We start from the raw sequence: 20,217 nt of genomic DNA, 5'->3' as shown, positions 1-20,217 counted from the left end.
ACCTTGTAAGAATCCTAACAAGGTGATGAGGTTCTGCTCCAAGGCAGGGGCAATGTCAGAAGAGAGAGGTTTTGGTGAGATGGTACAGAGGTGAAACAGACGAGAGTTGACAGCAGCATGAATATGATGGGTGAGAGATAGTGAAGAGTCCAGGATGGCTGCTAGGTTGCAAGCCTGAGAGACTGGGAGTTTAGTATTGTTCTTTACTATAATAGGAAAGCTTGTTGGGAGAGAGGGAGATAATAGGTATTGGGGTATCTACAAAAGAGGTTATAAAATGAGATATGTTGCTTATTGTCTTTAGAAGATAATCTGATAATAGAGTAGTGGAAAAAGTTCTGGACTTGAAGTTGAGACCTTGTTTTGAATTTTGTCTCTGACACAGCTTTGTAAGCATGCACAATTTAGCAAACCTTGACTCTTAACTTTTCTTATTGTAAAATGTGAATGATAATACCTATAGTATACTTAGTTCATAGGAAATAATGTATGTAAAGTGCTTTTGTAAATATTAAACTGCTATATACATGTCAGTTGAGTAATATAATATTTCTAAAATCTATACTTGTGTATAGATATTTGAAATCTCTACAGTTGTATCTGTGGTGTGAGTTAATCATTTTCCCATTAATTCTAGGTTTTTAATTTTTATTTTGCACTAGAAAATAGGGGATAGGTGTTCAATGAAGTCTTTTGTTCTTCTTGAGTGGTCTGTGGATTGAAAAGAAATGGTGAATCACTGTTTGTATAAATGATTTGTGATGTGGTAGTACAGAAGAAATTACATAGAGGAAAGAAACTGATTGGAAGAGGGCCAGGTATTTGATTTAGATTCTGGCATTTATGACAGCCCTTGTGAATTAGTTTGTATATGGGGTGGATTTTTCCTCTCTCAGTTCTGGTTTGCATCAACAGAGAGACCTAGTTTGTGCAGTAGGCTATGGTTTTATTGTAGATAAAAAACTGGAGGGGAAAGCAAAAGGAAGTTAATCTTTTGTGTTTCAGAGGGTGATATTCAGGAAGTACGTTCTTTTCAAATTACTCCATTCATTTTAGTTTTTTTTTTTTTTTTTAATCACTACTTATGCTTACTCTTCTCAGTGATGGCTAGGATGAAAATTTGTGCACTATATATAATCTTGCTCTTTGTCTTACTTGGGAGAGCATTCTTCAGCATATCTGTTTTGTGTCTGTGGAGCCAGTTAATAATGAAAAGATTTCAATATTGATATTTTTAGTAGCTAAAACTTTTTACAGTACTTTACATGATAATTAAGTAGTTAAATTATTTTAATTTTTTGTGCTTCATTTAATTTTTTTTAATATACAATGTTTTATGAATCATGTTGGGAGAAAAAAAATCAGAGAAAAAGGGAAAAACCATGGGAGAGATTAAAAAAAACACAAAACAAAACAAAAAAAACAGAAAAAAGAAGTGAACATAGAATATATTGATTTACATTCAATCTCCTTAGTTCTTTTTCTGGATTCAAATGGCATTTTCTGTCCAAGATCTTCTGGGATTGCTTTGAATCACTGAGCCACTGAGAAAAACAAAGTATTTCATACTTGATCATCTCACATTCTTGCTGTTATTGTATATAATGTATTCCTCATTTTTCCTCAATGTATCACACAGCATCAATTCATGTAAATCTTCCCAGGTCTTTCTAAAATCAGCTTGTTCATAATTTTTTATAGAATAATAATATTCCATTATCTTCATATACCATATCAGTAGTTAAATTATGATCAAAATTCTGGATGTATGGACAAAGATATCTCATCTGCATGTTTTTCCACGAAATCATATTTGTAGACCTTGAATCATATACTTTTCATGCTCATAAAAAACTTATCCAGAAGCAGATAGTTTAAAAATACAGGTTTCTAGTTCAGCTGACTTTTCAGTTCAGCTAACTTTATTGGGGGAATATTGGCAATACTATTTAGTTTTATTGATTTCTTTTTGTTTTATGTTGTAGTCATTTCTGGAAAACATCACAATTGGACCTCTTTCTTCTCCCTTTCCATTTTCCCTTCTAACAAAACAAAACAAAACAAAAAAAAGAGCAATAAAAAAAATGTATTACATGTGTGTACAAGTATTGTAGTTAGAATAAAGTATTGTAGATAGCTAAAAAGACAAAAATTGAATCAGCCCTTGCTCTTGAAGCCGTTACATTGTATTTGGGGGAGGAGTTCTCTGGTAAACACAAATAAAGGGAAGTCTTCATGGAGGAGGGGACACCTGAATTGAACCTTGATGAAAGATAGAGACAGGATGAAGAGAGAGTACATTTAAAGTATATGACCCAGCTTGTACAAATGCATGATGGCAGGAACTGGAATGTCAAGGAACACCCAGTAGTCCAGTTTGGCTGGAACTAGAAGGCATAAATGATAGTAACGTGGGTAATAAGTCTGGAAAAGTAGGGTGGAGTCAGATTTTGGAGAGCTATAAAAGCCAGGCTGAGGAATTTGTATTTTATCCTTAAAGCAATAAGAGACTATTGAAGCCATTGAGTACAGACATATATGGCCATATCTGTGCTTTAGAGAATGTCTTTGGCATTTGTGTAAAGGAACAAGGGAACAACTTGGGGAGAGCCCTGGAATGGGCCAGGTCAGATGTGTTGAGGGCTTCTTCATAGCATGGTAACCTTATGAGTAGAGAGAAGATGAATGGGAATATATGGAGGTAAAATCCACAAGACTTGGGTAACTGGTTGGATATGGGTGAGTAAGGGAAAGGGAAATGTTATGGATGACATCAAGGTTTCAGATTTGGAAGCATCTGTTCTTTAGTTCTAGCATTCCATTTATTGTTTGCTTCCTTTTAAACCCAAGCAGCATGCCGATAGATGAGAAATAACAAAGATGTTATTTTGTTTCTGACCTGTGAAAAAAATCTGATTTTCTGCCTAAAGATGTTAGGACTATGAATCTTGTGCATATTGGATCAGAGGACTTCTGAGGGTCTTTCCGTTTCTGAGATTCTTTGATTTTATGAACTTCTTTACATGAGGTTACTTCTAAAAATTAGCATTCAGAGAGCCAGATTCCTTGAATAGGGAGAAATACTCTACCTATCCATCTTCCACTAAATTCCCACATGTGTGGGGAGATAGCATGTCAAGTGCCAGGCAGAGACCAATTCCAGAATTCTTAATTTAAAAGGATACAAAATGAAGGGGAGTCATTTTCTCCATGATTTTACCTAGATTTTTCAGTTTAGGGATATAATTGAGCACAATATAATTGAGCCAGAAATTTGTGGCTTTTTTTGGGGGGGGGGAAGTATTCTAATTTCATTTTTTTAAAGGCCCTTTCTTGATTTCATTTCTCTATCTTCCTCACCTCCCATTAATCTTTCATTTAAATAAGAACCACTTGTGGAAGAGTAAGCATCATTCTACTCTCTTTACAGAGAATTGGGAAATTTGTTTTATCATCAGGATTATTTTAATGGAGTTTCATTTATTGATTCTTGTAGTTACTGTTTATATTGTCCTTATAATCTTCTGTTACCAAGAATCCTTGCTAGCATGTTATGTTTATTCCAGTAATATTTTTTGGTAATTTTAAGAGGGGTGTGAGGAACATCTCTTTATTAATTAATACATTGCATAAAAATGTGGAAGTCATAATTACTAGCTTTCCAATCATTAGTTGGGGAGGTAAAGGTGCAGAGATCTCCTGGAAATTAATATGTAATGCTTTTATGTGGGATTCAGTGGAAGAATTTAATAAATTTATATATAATTCTTAACCTCTTTGCTGCTTCTACTTATTATGTGCCAAATGAGAGATTTTGACAACAAAGTAGTGTGCACAATGCTAGTGTGGTGGTATGGGGTTGGTTCTGGCTGATGCTAATTAGTTAACATTTTAAAAAGTAAAACAGAAAGAAAAGGAAAGTTTGTAGTATAACTTGAAAAAGTGTAACTTTTCTTAAAATTAAGATGTTAGGTGTTTTTTTTTTCAATTTAGAAATAATGAAACATCAGTAAAGAATAGTCCTTTGCAATGATGATAGTGGCTGACATTTATGTAATATTTTAAAGTTTACCAATGTGTTTTATTTTCTATGTCCATAACAAGTAAGTACTCTGCAAGTAAGTTATCACACGTATTGTTCTCATTTTAAAGATATATTCAGAAAGGTGAAATAATTTGAAATCTAATGTCAGAGGCAGGATTTGAATTTCAGTCTGACCGACTCAAATTCCAACATTTTATGAGTTGTGGCTTTTCCAGTTTTTCTCTTCGTAAGAGTTATTCTTACCCGATGCCTTGCTGTAAAAGTCCTCTTATATAACATGAGTCCAATATTCCATTCTGTACAAGTGAGACTAATTAGGAAAGGAGGTTTATTTAGTATAAGTGGAATAAATCTGTTTTTAATAAAAGATTCTGTATTGTTTACTCTAACCAATTTGCAATTGAGATTCTTTTCTCCCAACCCCCTCCAGTCACAGGATTAGAAGTTAGCAGAGTGTATGTACTCTTAGAGGATCACATGAGCTAAGAATGGAGATGCTCATCATTTTTCAGGCAGTCAGGTATTTACCAAGTACCTGCTACATGCTAGTGCTGGGAATGTAAAATACACTAAATAAAACCACCTATATAAGAGAGTATAAGATGGAGTAAGACATGAATAGTTGGGGAATTCAGGAAAGGCTTTATGGAGAAGGTGGGTTTTCATCCTTCTCTTGCAGAAAGAGGAATTCTTTGAGAGGCAAGGAAAGAGAAAGTTCATTCCAGGCAACAAAGAATAGAAAGAAGCCCAATTTGGATGTATTTCAGAGTAAGGAGAAATAATGTTCAGTAAGGCTGAAAAGATAAGTTGGGGCAAAATTGGGGTGGGCTTTAAAAACTAAACAGAAGTGTATATTTGCATCTATAGGTAGTTGGAAACTAGTGGATTTGAGTAGGGAAGTGACATGGACAGATTTGTGTTTAAAGAAAATTACTGGCAATATTGTGGAGGATGAACTAAAGTGGGAACAGGCTTGAGGCAGTGAGACTGATTAGGATACCCTTATAGTAATCTAAGAGAATGATGATAAGGATCTAAACTAAGTTGTTACATAACCTAGCTAGTTATCTAAAGAGAGACCTTTCACCAGCAGGCTGACCACTCAGTCATTAATTCTTTGTGGTGCATAAAGTAAAATACAAATAGCCTTATTCCTATGGAGCTTCTATCTGCATCATTGACTGATAGTGGAAAGATGTCAGAAGGAAGATGGTCTGAAAACCATTAATTTGACTTTTAGTGCTCTGAATGGCAGGTCCTTGTTCTGACCAATATTAGTATATATATACTTGGAAGAACTGAATCATATAAATCATGTCGTGAATATAAATAAAACCAAAAGATTAAAAGGAAGTGGGAGCTAAATAGAAGGATGGTTCACAAGTTCTTCTGAGAGTGGAAAATAAAAGGTTTGCTGGAATTGGTTTTATCATGCTGCCAAGGCAACAAGAAATAAGATTTCATGGAGCCTTTAGTCATCTCTTATTTTCATGGTAAGTTCAAAAAGCCTATCGTACACATTATTGTATTTTATGCACCAGCATGAGGAAGTAGAGAACTTCTAGATAAGACTCTTCAAATTAAATTAGCCTCTACTTCTGAGGAGAGGGTGTATGGTCTCTCACCTTGGAGAAAGCAGGAACCATGAACATGGGTTCAAATTTTGTCCTTGACTTAAATGAATTGTAAGTGAATTGTTGATCACCATTGGTAGAGGGAATTTCCACACTGATCTAGACAGGTCTGGACTAAGCTCACCAAACTCTGATACTTGGTAATGTCAATGCAAAATAGACACAGAATTCAGTTAAAATATTTTTTAAAAAAATTATGGTTCAGAAATAAAGAATGAGAGATAAAAGGCACTTATAGATAACTTGTTCAGAAACTACATACCTAGATGTAAATCTTCCTTCCTTCCTTCCTTCCTTCCTTCCTTCCTTCCTTCCTTCCTTCCTTCCTTCCTTCCTTCCTTCCTTCCTTCCTTCCTTCCTTCCTCCCTCCCTCCCTCCCTCCCTCCTTCCTCCCTCCCTCCCTCCCTCCCTCCCTCCCTCTTTCCTTCCTTCCTTCCTTCCTTCCTTCCTTCCTTCCTTCCTTCCTTCCTTCCTTCCTCTCTCTCTCTTTCTTCCTTCCATCCATTCGTCCATGATCAGGAGGAGTTAGATAGGTTGAGCACCAAGTTTTGTCCCCAAAATGAAGTTATGTAATTTTTTTAAAGTTTATTATATTTTAACAGTTTTACTTTCCCTAAAATCTAGTTCATGACCCACCTCTTTCATGATACCTTTCCTATTGGTAGTGGCACTTAAGCAGTTGGATACAGAACTCATAGATCTGTTTCATCATTACATATATATTGGAGAGACATTGTGGATAGACAATGAGCTGAAACTAGAATTAAACAGGAGAATGAGAAAAAACTAGGTTATACTTAGTAGTCTTAATGATCACAAGCTTCTCTCTTAAAACTAACACCAGTATCTTTCTTTGGCTGCTACTATGGAATATAACAGTTTCCTAGGGATTAAAATTGAAGGTCACTTAAAAGGACATCAGAGAGGTGTATTGTGGATACTTATAGGCTTCATTATGGGACCAGTGATTTACTGTTTAAGAGGAGGGGCATAAAAGATATCACCAGACAGATGACAGAGGAGTCAATTACTAGTCAATTACCAGGATCAAGGGATCATGAATGAACAGTGCACATGTTCCATTGGTGTATATTCAAGGTTAAGAGATCTGTAGAAAGATCCTACCCTCACTTGATAAGTAGAAGATTTATGGAAGAACATAATAGGAGTTACAAAGGACTAGCTTCACCATTGGAAAGAGCTTCACCATACAGAAGAGAAAAGATCCACTGAAATATTCAAATGTTTCTAAAATATTCTGTCAGAGCCTTGTACTACAAGGTCCATAAAATGAGGGAGGATTAGGCTTTTGAAGTCTTTTCTGGTTCTAAGTAGATGGTCTTATGGTCTGATGATCTCACATTTGAATGTATATAATCATTTTATTTTTAAGTTTTATGTATACAAATAGTTTTTTTCCTCCTAAATTGGAGGAATATCTTCTATTCCTTTTGAATCCCAAGAGTAGTTAGCACCTTCTGTACATGCAAAAGGAATTTTTTCCTCCAGATAATAGCTTTTACCTTGTATTTGAAATGTCTATTCTTTTCTGTTTACTCTTCTTTTTTCATAAAGGTTGTGTACTTACATTTTTTTTTTTACTTTTTAAAAAATATTACTGTGCCTTATTTTTATATTTCATTTCTAAATAAGCCCCATTTCCTACTCTCTTAATGCAAAGAAGAAAAAAAAAAGGCAAAACCAACCAACAACACATAGTTTATGCCAGACAGTATACACAGCATTCTGGGGTAGGATGCCCATAGTCCTCAGTTCTCTAAAGAAAGGAGGAAATTTCATTTCCTGAGTGCTTTTCTAGGATCATCCTTGGCCATTATAATTACACAGTATTTAGTTTCATTTTGTTGCTTTTTGTTTATGTTTTTGTAGCCATTGTGTATTCTTTTTAGTTATACTTTGTAACATTTTATGTAAATCTTTCCATGTATCTCCATATTCTTTATTTTTATTTTTTGTCATAACATTTTTTTACATACATGTATCAAAATTGTTTAGCTTTTCTCCAGTTGATGAGCATTAGTGATACCTTGTGACTATAAAAAGTGTTGCTGTGAATATTTTCATATGTAGGACCTTTCTTTCTTTCAGAATTTCATCTGAACATCAGTATTTCTGGGTCAGAGGGTAGGGGCATCTTTGTCATCTTTTTAAAATATAATTAATTACAAATTGTTTTTCAGAATGGATGGATCATTTTACAGCCTCCTTAATAGTATATCATTGGACCTGTCTTTCTGTGGCCCCTCAAATATCGAATATCTTTTGTCAGTTTGCTAATTTATTGGGGAGGGGTGAAGATATTATTATTATTAGTGATTAGATATCCATTCTTCTGGGAACTGTTCATATAAATGGTTAAAGGATAGAGAAAACAAATTTATATTTCTAGACTAATTGTCTAATATGCCTCAGATTGATGAAACTTGAAATAATTTAACTTTTTAATTTATGCCTTTAAAACATAATACAAGTTTAAACTTTAGAAATTCATATTTAATAAGTTATCAAAGTATCTACAGAAAGAACCATGTGCTTGCTTGGTGGTTAGAACACAAATCAAAAGCTTGCAATTATTGGGTTTATCCCCTTTCTCTGATTTACTTGTATCACCACAATAAATGATAATCAATTTATGCCTTAGAATGGCAAATGCTTGATATTTACTCTAAATTCAATTTAGAGATAGGCTTAGGAAGTGATTTAAAAAAAAAAGTAGGAAAATAAGCTCCATTATAAGTAGCAGGGAAACAATCAGATCTGAAGCCTAGCTCCTCTTCTTTTCAGCTGTGGGATTCAGTGTCCTCATCTATAGAATGGAAATAACAATACCTGAATAGGCTACCTTATCAGATTTTGAGGATCAGATGAGATGTTGCATAAAGATGATATGTAAATGTAAACCATATTAATAATGCAAGAATTCTTCATTTTCTCTCTTTCATGCTATCTTTCTCACCATTACTCTACTCTTTATATTAGTCAGTCACTTCAACACTGGCTAAGTGTGTTAGTAGTGTTACTAGTCATAGAAGTCATAGTATTTTTGAGCTACAACCACATCATATTCATGAGGAAACTGAAGCCTGTATGGGCTAAGTGACTTGCCCAAAGTTATGCATGCAGAAACAGCTGGGATTAAAACCCAGCTCTTTGACCTAAGCATAGAACTTGCTTTATTTAGCACTCCTAGAAAGAGAAGAACATTTCTTATGAAAATGCTCAATAAGCATTTATTAAGCACTTACTGTATGACAGGCCTGTGCTAAAGGCTGGAGGTACAAGGACAAGCAAAAATGAGAGAAGGGGCCTACAGGAATGTATGTATCTTGTTATAAACACTAGGGAGGAGAGACTGGAATCAGGGAATAGTTTGGCAAGAGTTTAAATAAAAGAAGACAATCTAGATGTGAAAAATTGGTGGTGGTCATGGTATTTTTTAGGCTAGTTGATGTAAAAAACAAAGCATATGTATGTACCAGAATTTATGGGCAGCTAGGTGGAATAATGGCTAGAGTACTGAGCCTGAAGTGAGGAAGACTCATCTCTGAGTTTGAGTCTGATCTCAGACATTCATTAGCTGAGTGACTCTGGGCATGTCACTTAGTTCTGTTTGCCTCAGTATCTTCATCTGTAAAATGAGCTGGAGCAGGAAATAGCATACCACTCCAGTGTCTCTATCAAGAAAACCCAAATGGAGTCATAAGGAGTTGGATATAACTGAAAACAATTGACTGATAACAAAACAATCATAATCATAATGATCAGAAAGAACATAAAATGAATAAATATAAGTTTAAAACAATTTTTATTGTAAAAGTTTATTAATTATTCCTATTGATTACATTAATAGGAATAAATATGTTGATTAAATTAATTATGTTAATTATTTATTAATCATAAAGTATAGAAGATTATTAATGAGAGAGACCTTAGAGATGATCTAGTTAGGTGTTCTTAACACAAGGGCTGTGGCACAGGGGATATAGAGTGCCAGATATGGATCCAGAAGATATAAGTATCAGACACTTACTGTTTGACCCTGGGCAAGAAATTTAACCCTCATTGCCTCTCTCCCTCTCCCTCAAAAAAAGCCTAACCCAGTTCTCACAACTATATTTCAATATAATTATTTTCCTTATAATGCTGTGTATTTTTTTTTTTTAACTTAAAAACATTATACTTTGAATGAGTCCTAAGACTTCACCTGATTGATAGCCAGAGAGGGTCTATGACAGAGAGGAAGAACCTTTGACCTAGTGCAGCTCTCTCATTTTACTAGTAAGGAAACTAAGCCAGAGGGAGGAGAAACCACTGGCCTAAAATTCCAATAAAGGAAGCTTTAGTGCTAGGACTAAAATCTAGTGCTCTTTTTAATTAATATGCTTTCTCCAGGGCCTCAAAAGGGGAAATGATTTGGCTGAGATTCCCTAGGGGGTAACAGCTGGGAATCTCCAAATCTATCCCCTTTTCATCATATTACAGGAGGAAAAAGAAACTAGTTTCTATAACCATCATAGGTGCCCAATAAATACTAGTTGACTTTTGTCAGCTCACTTGAAATCTGTACTGATAATAAAAGAGGTTTAAGAATTTTTGTTTTTTGTTTTCTTTACAGAGATGGCCTCAGATGTTTCATCATTGGGGGCAGCCATTGCATCTGGAAACCCTGGCCCTGGTGTGCAAGGTGGGGGAGCCATCACTCAGCGGACTATTAAGCGTCGGCCAGGGTAAGTAAGAGTCTGGAATGAGGTGGGGGTGAGGGTTTCTGTAAACTGAGAAGCCTGATGCTGGAATGTTCATGCCTCATCTGTCAGTAAGAGAATTGGCTTAGTTTCAGAATCATACTCACTCCTCAGCTGTTTCTGGCTTTTCTTCACTGTTCTACTATTGAGCTGTCTTGTTTGCTGGATTTGGTATTAAGTGGGATAAAGGTTTGTACTGATTTTCTTTTTTAAAAATATCTTACAAATAGTCTAACGGTCAAAAATCTCTGAGGACTTAAGAGATGGATGAATAAGTCAGTGAAAAAGCCCTAATTGTGTTCAGAGCACCCATGTTAATTGCTGAGGATATAAAGAAAAAATAAGACATTCTCTGAACTCAGAGCCCACGTTCTAATGGGCAGTTTAACACATGTAAAAGTTTTCAGATAGAACCATGGAACCTTTTGTTAGGGTGTAACAGCAAAACATCCAGAATCTTGAACCAGGTGGTTCTGTGTCATTTTTGTTGATAATGACATCAGTTTCTGATTCTGAACTGTCACAATGCCAAGACTTTGAGGAGGAGAACTTTCTTTTCTGGGTCTTTAATAGCAGTGGCTGCAGCCCTCACAGGAGCAGTTCCCAATATGCATCTTCCTGGAGGTTGCTTCCCAGAAAGATGGGTACGAAGGCTCACTAGTAGTCTGAGGGTGCTGCCACTTATTAGTTATCAGGCTTTTCCACCTGGCAGGAGGAGCTGGTGTTGGTGGTGGCCAGGAAGGTGGACCCTTTCTCCCCACAGAATGATTGTGAGGCCCCAAGTGGAGGCAAGACCGGTATCCTGGAGCTGGAGCTATTTGCCAGCTGCTTAGGTTGTAGTGGAGGTGATGGGGGTTTGATTTGCCTAGCACACAAGCCTCCTCCATCTCCCTCAGTGTGCTTTGCTGCTTCAGCAAGGCAGGCATCCCTTTCCCCTCACTGTCAGTGGGTCAGTAGCTGGAGGTCATGGCTGGCTTCTTCACAGGAGCTACTTCGCTGGACAGTGATTGTGGAAGCTGAGCTTCAAGATCAGGATCTTGGGCTTTCTTCATCTGGGTATTAGGGGAAGTGATGGTTGAAGTGGTGTTGCTGGGTTGGATAGCTTGGCACAGGTTGCCTCCTGTCTCCTCAGAACCCCTTGCTGCTTTTATGTGCATATGATTATGTGCATATGATATTTCTTCATCTTTTCCCCCGACAGGAAGTTCTACATTAGGGTTGAGGAAGATATTGGCTGGCTGCCCTTTGATGCATTTATAAAGTCATTTTGATTTTGTTTTTTAAAAATACATTTATTCTTATGTTTTGTTTTTATGTCATGTTTCTTAGTGTCACTCACTCACCTAGTACAATGAAATATTTAGGTGTCCTTTCCCCAGAAACATCTCCATCTGTTTTGACCCAAAGAAGAAGAGTGAAGCTGCTCTGTTACAATTTTCCCCTCACTTTTCCTTTTATTTTTAGAAACCTACTTTTTGTGTGGGTAAGACAGCACATGGGTAAGGAATTATTTTTAATATTAATGAACTATCTTTAACATATTATTTTTGGCATTTTCCAGGCTTGATTTTGATGATGATGGAGAAGGAAACAGTAAATTTTTGAGGTAAGAATTTTTTTTTTTCTCATTTCCCTAGACTTTTGGGTTTTAAAATGACCTTAGATCCATTTTATGTATTATATTTCTTTTCTTTTTGAAAAGATGTTCAAACATCTTGTTAGCTCCAAAGAAATTGCCTATTGGGCAGAGGCTGATAGGTTTTGCAAGCCTCCCTAATTACTTTCTGCTTCTTGAAGGTAAAGTTTGGAAATTATGACATTTATTTGTGGATGCTCCAGAAGGAGCACTTGAACTGAGCCTTTCCCTGTTATTATAAGGTCATGCAAGATATTTATGATCTATGATTAGACCATAAAAAGGGGAAGAATGGTTGCTTTTAACTAGTCACCTCTTTTTCTTTTATTCAAATATCACCCAGATTATTTCTTGCAATTGTAAGGGAGCTATTTTCTTTGTATTTAATGTAGTATGAAGGAGCTTTTTCTGAAAGTCTTGTTTGAGTGCTTGGGGTTCAATTTTTAATTGTAAACCATGACTTGAAATGCTTGTTTAAACATAATATAATAGTTGATAATAATAATTTTATTTAAAACTTTTAAAAAGTTTAATTAATTTATTTACTTAATATTTTTCCCTAGTTACATTCAAAACAAAAAAAAAATTTACATTTGTTTCTAAAATTTTTGAATTCTAGGTTATCTTATCCCCACCCACAATTAAGAAACCACTTGTGAAGTTATATAAAACATGTCCATAAAAGTCAAGTTGTGGGGGAAAAAAAACCATTGATCTCCCACCCAGAAGAAAATAAACCCCTCCAAGAAAAATTAAATTAAGAGAGAGAGAGAGAGAGAGAGAGAGAGAGAGAGAGAGAGAGAGAGAGAGAGAGAGAGAGAGAGAATGCTTTAGTCTATATTCAGACACAATCAGTTCCTTCTGGGTATGGATAAACATTTTTTATTGATTCCTGTTTAATTCCATTAGAAAGCAGCTTATTCCATTTTGAGACAACTGCTAGAAAGTCCTATTCACACTGAGCTGAAACATGATTTCTATCGTCTCTCCGCTGATTCTCTTGCCCTAGTTCTGCTCTCAGGAATTAACATAGAATTAAGTCTAATCTCTTTTCCACTGATGACTTTTCAGATATTTAATACAAGTATATACTTTCCTAAGATTTCTTTAGTAGTAAACATCTCCATTTCCTTTAATTGCTCTTCATATGGCATGGTTTCCAGGCCTTCCACCATCTGATTGCCCTCTTCAGTATCTAACTTTTTCTTCCCAGTGGGCCTAATAAATTGTAGCATCCAGAGCCCAAAAAAATATTCTACTCTTGATTTGGCCAGTGCAAAGTATGAAACTATTACATCCTTATTCTGGGAAATGGATATACTTCTATTGCCACAACCTAACATTATCTTTTGGCTTATAGTCACCCAGAAGTTCTAGATCTTTTCCATATAAGCTGTTGAAAAGAAGCAAGCACAGTTCAGTAGACTTTCTCCTGGCATACCATACTAGCCTGACTGGTTTAGAGCAGTATTTTGTCTATTGATACATTGGTTCTGTCAACAGATAATCACAGTGTTACAAGACTTAAGTGAATTTATTATAAGAAAAATGGACATGCATGTGAAATTCAGAATTCACTCCTTCCAGAAATTCGTATATTTTTGATAGTATAATAAAAAGAGGAAGAGAAGACGGGAAAGGGTATGGCATAGAAAGGGAAAGGTGTACAGGAGGGGAAGGACAAAAACTCTCCTTATGGGGAGGAGCAAGGCAATGGCAAAAGGTGTATTCCTTTTATTATTATGATTTTTTCTTCTACTTAGTTTATTTTTAATCTACATTGCTTTACAAATCATGTTGGGAGAGAAAAATCAGAGCAAAAGGGAAAAACCATGAGAGAGGGGGAAAAACAGAAAAAAGAAGTGAACATATACATGTGTTGATTTACATTGTCTCCTTAGTTCTTTTTCTGGATGCAGATGGTATTTTCTGTCCAAAGTCTATTGAGTTTGCTTTGGATCATTGAGCCACTGAGAAGAACCAAGTCTTTTATAGTTGATCATTCATTGCATATTCTTGCTGTCATTGTGTACAATGTATTCCTGGTTCTGCTTGTTTCACTGAGTATCAATTTGTGTAAATCTTTCCAGGCTTTTCTAAAATCATCTTGTTCATCATTTTTTATAGAACAATAATATTCCATTAGCTTCATATACCACAACTTATTTAGCCATTCCCTACTTGATGAATATCCACTCATTTTTCAATTTTTTGCTACCACAAAAAGAGATCCTACTAACATTTTTGCATATGTGGGTCCTTTTGCCTTCTTTATGATTTCCTTGGGATACAGACCCTGTAGTAGCACTCCTGGGTCAAAAGATATGCACAGTTTGATAGCCCTTTGGACATAGTTCCAGAGTTCTCTCCGGATTGGTTGGATCATTTCACAACTCCACCAACAATGCATTAGTATCCCAGTTTTCTCACATCCCCCCATTTATCATTATTTTTTGCTATTATTTTAGCCAATCTGAGAGGTGTGAGGTGGTATCTCAGAGTTGTTTTAATTTGCATTTCTCTAATCAATAGTGATTTTTAAAATATAACATTTTAAAAATATTACTATAGAGCTTTAATTCCATCCTCTGGAAATTGTCTGTTTATATCCTTTGACTATTTGTCTATTGGGGAATGACTTGTATTCTTGTAAATTTATAGTTCTCTTTATATGTTTTAGAAATGAGACCTTTATCAGAAACACTGGCTATAAACATTTTTTCCCAGCTTTGTTACTTCTCTTTTAATCTTGTTTCTTTTGGTTTTGTTTGTCCAAAACCTTTTTAAATTTAATATAATCAAAGTTGTCCATTTTGCCTTTTATATTGTTTTCTAGTTCTTCTTTGGTCATAAATTCCTCCCTTCAAAGATCTGATAAATAAATTATCCTTTGCTCTACTACTAAGCCACCAATCAAAAGGTGCATTTGTTTCCCTTAGAAACGGCTAGACTGAAGATAGAGTCTACTTATCTGCAAAGATTAAGTTGCATGCACAAGATGTTTTGCCTCCTAAAGATACCCAGAGAATCCTTGGGATGCAAACAACAAATTATGTCAGCTGGGAAATGGGATGGGGAACTTCATATTGACACAGTTAATACCTCCTGCATGCTTTGGGTGCAATGTTTTTTAGGAAATGTGGCAACTCAAAAAGACATGTTCAGGGAACCCCTTAAAATTCTTAACAGTTCACATGTGTATATCTCGAGCCTCATGTGTGATGTACTTCTTTGAATTCATATTTAAATTCCTGCTTTTAGTGGAAGTTTGAAAAATATGTGCCATTTTCTATGTACAAGTTATAAGCATTCTTGTTTATACTATGTAAGGATTTATGGTTAGTTCTTGGAAATATCAGGTAGAAAAAGAAGGCAGAGATGTATTGACTAATTTCATGTTTGCTTTTAAACATTTATTTACTGCTTTTTAAAATAATGTCTATAACAAATTCTAGAGAAATGTGGATATTAACTATTTACTTGGTAGTGTAGGTTATGGGTATGGACAGGGATGGAGCTAATACCCGGAATAAATGCTGTTTAGAACATTCAAAGTGGCTTTTTAAGAAAAATTCCCTTGTTTGAGTGAAGATCATTAAGACTTTAAAGTAGCTATTTAAGGGGCACATTCTTTGCCTTTAAAATAAGGAAAATAATTTGTCTCTAGTAGAGATTGCATTAAATCAACTACTCATTTATTCTTATTTTGCTTTTGCACTTGAGTTTTATTTAAAAAATACACACACACATACACATATAACACATAGCATGTTATTTTTCAGTTAACAAGCACTTATCCTTCCATCTTTTCCTCCATTGAAAAAGAAAAGAGGCAGCTAGGTGGTGCAGTGGAAGCACCAGCCCTGAATTCAGGAGGACCCAAGTTCAAATATGGTCTCAGACACTTAACACTTCCTAGCTGTGTGATCCTGGGCAAGTCACTTAACCCGAGCCTCAGGAAAAAAAAAAGAAAAAGAGCAAAAACTTTATAATGTATTCATGGTTAAACAAAATAAATAGCTATGACCAAAAATGTATGTCTAATTTTACGTCTTCAATCTTTATCAAAAGAGAGGTAGCATTTTTCATCATCAGTCCTATGAAACTGTGATTTGTTTTTGCATTGATGAGAATCCATAATTCTTTCAGAGTTGTTTGTTTTTTACAATTCTGTTCTTGCATAAATTATTCTCCTGGTTCTCCTTACTTTACTCTGCATTTCTGTGGGTTTGCTATATTGAGGATTTGGGCATCTGCAAGGAAATAGTGTAAAGTGCAGCCTTGATAATTGACTGAACTTTCCATATATTTATGGTTAAAAAAAAAAAATTACCCAGCTTCTTTCAGTGTATGCTGTCTAGGTCTTATAGCATTTTACTGTAAGGAGGAGAAAGAAAATTAGACTATCCACAGATAGGTTAATTGGCTCTGGAGATACTAAAGATCTCATTTTCAGTAAGAACTTATTATTTCTGTAATGTAGAATGTAATCTACCTATTAAACAGATGATGACTGTATTGAGCTTATTATTAAATAAAAAATAAGCTATTCAAAGCTTGATTTAAACCATCATTCTCTTAAATGGTTATGGCACTATATGTAGCAACTCTATTCATGAGATCAGCTTCTTTCTTTTTGGTCTCTTTTTATATAAGATACATACATCAGGATTTTGTCAAGGATTGACAATCTGTTGGGCCTTTTCTAGCTGAGGTGCTACTATTTCTACAACATTGGTATTCCCCCATCATCTCCCCTTTTCCATAATATCCTTTATGTTGTGCCCCATTTCTAATTCAGAGAAAAATAAGTTAAATGACAACAATATCTTGAAATTGTTTCTTTTTCTTTTCCAGATGTGATGATGATCAAATGCCTAATGATAAGGAGCGGTTTGCCAGGTAATGTTAGTATAAGCTCTTACTCTTTTATATAATGGTATCAGACACTCTATTCATACTGCTTTTTTCTGACTGAGTTAAAATGGCTTAATCTGCCTAGTCTGACTTGTTCCTGTTTAGAAATCTAGGAACGTTCAAGACTCCAGCTCCTATTATTTAATAAAGTTAATATCATTTCACTGTAAAACAGTGGATAGAAGTATATTGTCATATATTACCATATTTATGCCTGTCCCCACTGTTAAAGTGATGTGCCACCTGGGTACCATGTAGTGTCAGCCAAAATCTGAGTTAACTGGTATGTGCAATTGCTTTGACTTGTTTATTAAGTGGATATTTAAAATCTGCTTATGTAATGTCATAAGGCCTGAGTCAGAAGTCTTTTTTAGATTCTCTTTATATAATTAAAAAATAGTAAGATGTTCATTAATAAATTGTGGAATATAGAATTGTTTTTAGAATTAGGGTAGATGTGATTTGAAATAGAATTAGGTTATTTAAATGGCCAGTCAGAAACTCAATTTTTTCCTTTATTAAAAACATGTTCTTTTTCAGAATTACATGAGTGTTTACATGTCTTTTACAATTCATGCATTTTTTCATCTCAGGAGATATATACATTTTAAAGTGGTGTTTTATTTTTATATTTTTCAGATTAATTTTGTGCTGCATCAGAAAAGTATATAACGGGGTGATTCAAAACTGTGTGTCTAGTCAACACCTTGACTGGGAGGAATAGACTAAGAACTTAGTCTCTGTCCTCAAGAGATTATAGTTTATTTAAAAATATTAAATAATGAACAATTTAAGGCAGTATAAAATCAAATGCTTAACTGTGTTGTACAGATTGTGAGATGGTAAGATTTCAAAGATGCTGATGATTTATGAGTTCTGGAATAGGGGGAAATTCTTGAAATTGGACTTTAAATAGAAATTTGAATAGAGAAATGGAAAGTATTTTCATTTAAGAAGAAAAAATATCTCAGGAATAGAAGTAGAAACTTTTACTTTGTTATAGAAATTGACCTGACTGGATCAGAGGATTAGGGAGCAGAGGAACATATATAGAGCTGGGTTATGGAAGTCCTCTCAGATTAGGCAAAGGAGATTAAAATGGATAAACTCAGTAGTGGTTAGCTTTGGTAAACTTTTTTTTTTTTTTTTTATAATATTATCCCTTGTATTCATTTTTCCAAATTACCCCCCCCCCCTCCTTCCACTCCCTCCCCCCGATGACAGGCAATCCCACACATTTTACATGTGTTACAATATAATCTAGATACAATACATGTGTGTAAATACCATTTTCTTGTTGCACATTAAGTATTAGATTCCGAAGGTACATGTAACCTGGGCAGACAGACAGTAGTGCTAACAATTTACATTCACTTCCCAGTGTTCCTTCTCTGGGTGTAGCTACCTCTGTCTATCATTGATCAGCTGGAAGTGAGTTGGATCTTCTTTATGTTGAAGATATCCACTTCCATCAGAATACATCCTCATACAGTATTGTTGTTGCAGTGTACAGTGATCTTCTGGTTCTGCTCATTTCACTCAGCATCAGTTGTTGTAAGTCTCTCCAAGCCTCTCTGTATTCCTCCTGCTGGTCATTTCTTACAGAGCAATAATATTCCATAACCTTCATATTTTGGTAAACTTTTCAAAGATATCATAGTGTCATAGAAGATGTACTGAAGGAAGAATTTACAGGACTTAATTATGTGACTTAGCACAACTTATTGAAATAGATACTTATGAAATCATTGGGAGATGAACCATAACTAATTCATTAGGTTAGTCATGGATATTTGGAGAATATTTTTGCCATCTGTATTAGGATGATAAATTACTGAGTTTACTGGTTTCAGATGTTTCTCGGTTACTCTACAGACAAAATTTATTCTTTTAAAATGTGATCATTACTTGTAATGCAGCTGGTCAGATCTAGAGCAATGTGGTACAGTGGAAAGTGTATTGAATGTAGAATTAGAGAGCTTGAGTTTAAATACCAATTCTACTACTTGTGACACACATCTTTGGATCATAGACCTTTTTTGGGCTTTAGTTCTTTATCTAGAAAATAAGATACGGGACTTTGTAGATTTTAAAGTCCCATCTGGCTTTAGAAAATAAATGTAGAAAAGGGGTCAGTTTAAATAGTGTATTTAAAAATAGAAAACTGTTCTTGGTCTCCAGCAGATAAAAACAGATTGGGAAAGGTCAGATTGTAGTGATGTTCACTGCACCTTGGTTCTGTATTGATTTTCTGTTATCTTCTCCATTTAGCTAATTTTCTTCCTTTCTTTTTTTTCTTTTTTCTGACAGCCTCAGTTAAGTGACTTGTCCAGGGTCACACAGCTAGGAAGTGTTACATTTAGTTAATTTTCTAAGAAAACTGAAACTTAGACAGCTTTTGGTTAGGAGCCTATAAAAATCTGATTTTAAATTTTCTCGACATAATTTTCATGAAATTTAATTTTTCTCCCAATACAGGTCCACTAATGTATTGGCCAGACCTGATAGTTGAACTTGTGTAACATCTCTTACATTCTCTCCTATAGGATTTAGTTAAATGAATTTATGGATTTCAAATTCAAGAAATATTCTATTCTTTATTGAAAAGAGCAAATTTTGGACTTTTTAAAAGAAGAGAAAATTAAGCTACTTTTATTGCCAAAGGCAAGAAGAGGAAGGAGAATCTAATGAACAATGAACTGTTTATATTCATCCCTATTTTCTTCTAATCTTGATGACATATGAATTACATTTTTAATACTTATAATCCTTATGCATGTTATTTTGTGTTCCTGATTTTTCACTGAAACATTATTTTACATAAACATTTCTGTATATTAGCATATCTGTTCCAGTAGCTGTGTAATAGTTCATCATGTCAACATACTATAGTGTGCTTTGCCTCTTAAGCTGCAGCAGAGATCCTAAAAATAGAATCAATTGCTGACACTCTTTATCTCCTCCTCTTTAGTTGCCACTGAGGTATTTCAATTTCCTAGGAAAAATTACGAGTAACCCATTGTTTCCCCTTCAGAGGAGGGGAGAATATTGGGGGAACAAGGATGTTGTGGTTCTTCAGAGAGCCAGTTAAGTTGGAGTGAATGAATAGAAAGCAGGAGTTATTTCAAAAGCAAAGACAGAGGAGAATGCCAGAAACTGGACTCTGCATGCTATTTATATGCCTCTTCAGTGCAGTCTGTTGTTTTCTGCCATTGTGAGCAT

General features: G+C 34.8%; 1 protein-coding gene across 5 annotated transcripts in view; it reads left to right on the top strand.

The window, feature by feature from the left end:
- ARNT (aryl hydrocarbon receptor nuclear translocator) overlaps nucleotides 1-20,217 on the top strand; it is a 52,809-nt gene that overhangs the window by 7,059 nt on the left and 25,533 nt on the right. For all 5 annotated transcript variants that reach the window (XM_074263429.1, XM_074263428.1, XM_074263426.1 and 2 more), the window contains exons 2-4: nucleotides 10,316-10,427; nucleotides 12,004-12,048; nucleotides 16,936-16,980. In XM_074263429.1, coding sequence (XP_074119530.1) covers nucleotides 10,316-10,427; nucleotides 12,004-12,048; nucleotides 16,936-16,980 — 202 coding nt within the window. The remainder of the gene's footprint in view (nucleotides 1-10,315; nucleotides 10,428-12,003; nucleotides 12,049-16,935; nucleotides 16,981-20,217) is intronic.

This window comes from Sminthopsis crassicaudata, chromosome 4 (genome assembly GCF_048593235.1).
Source record: "Sminthopsis crassicaudata isolate SCR6 chromosome 4, ASM4859323v1, whole genome shotgun sequence".
Lineage (NCBI taxonomy): Eukaryota > Metazoa > Chordata > Mammalia > Dasyuromorphia > Dasyuridae > Sminthopsis > Sminthopsis crassicaudata.
The sequence above is the reverse complement of the archived record's forward strand: the minus strand, read 5'-3'. Positions and strand labels throughout refer to the sequence as shown.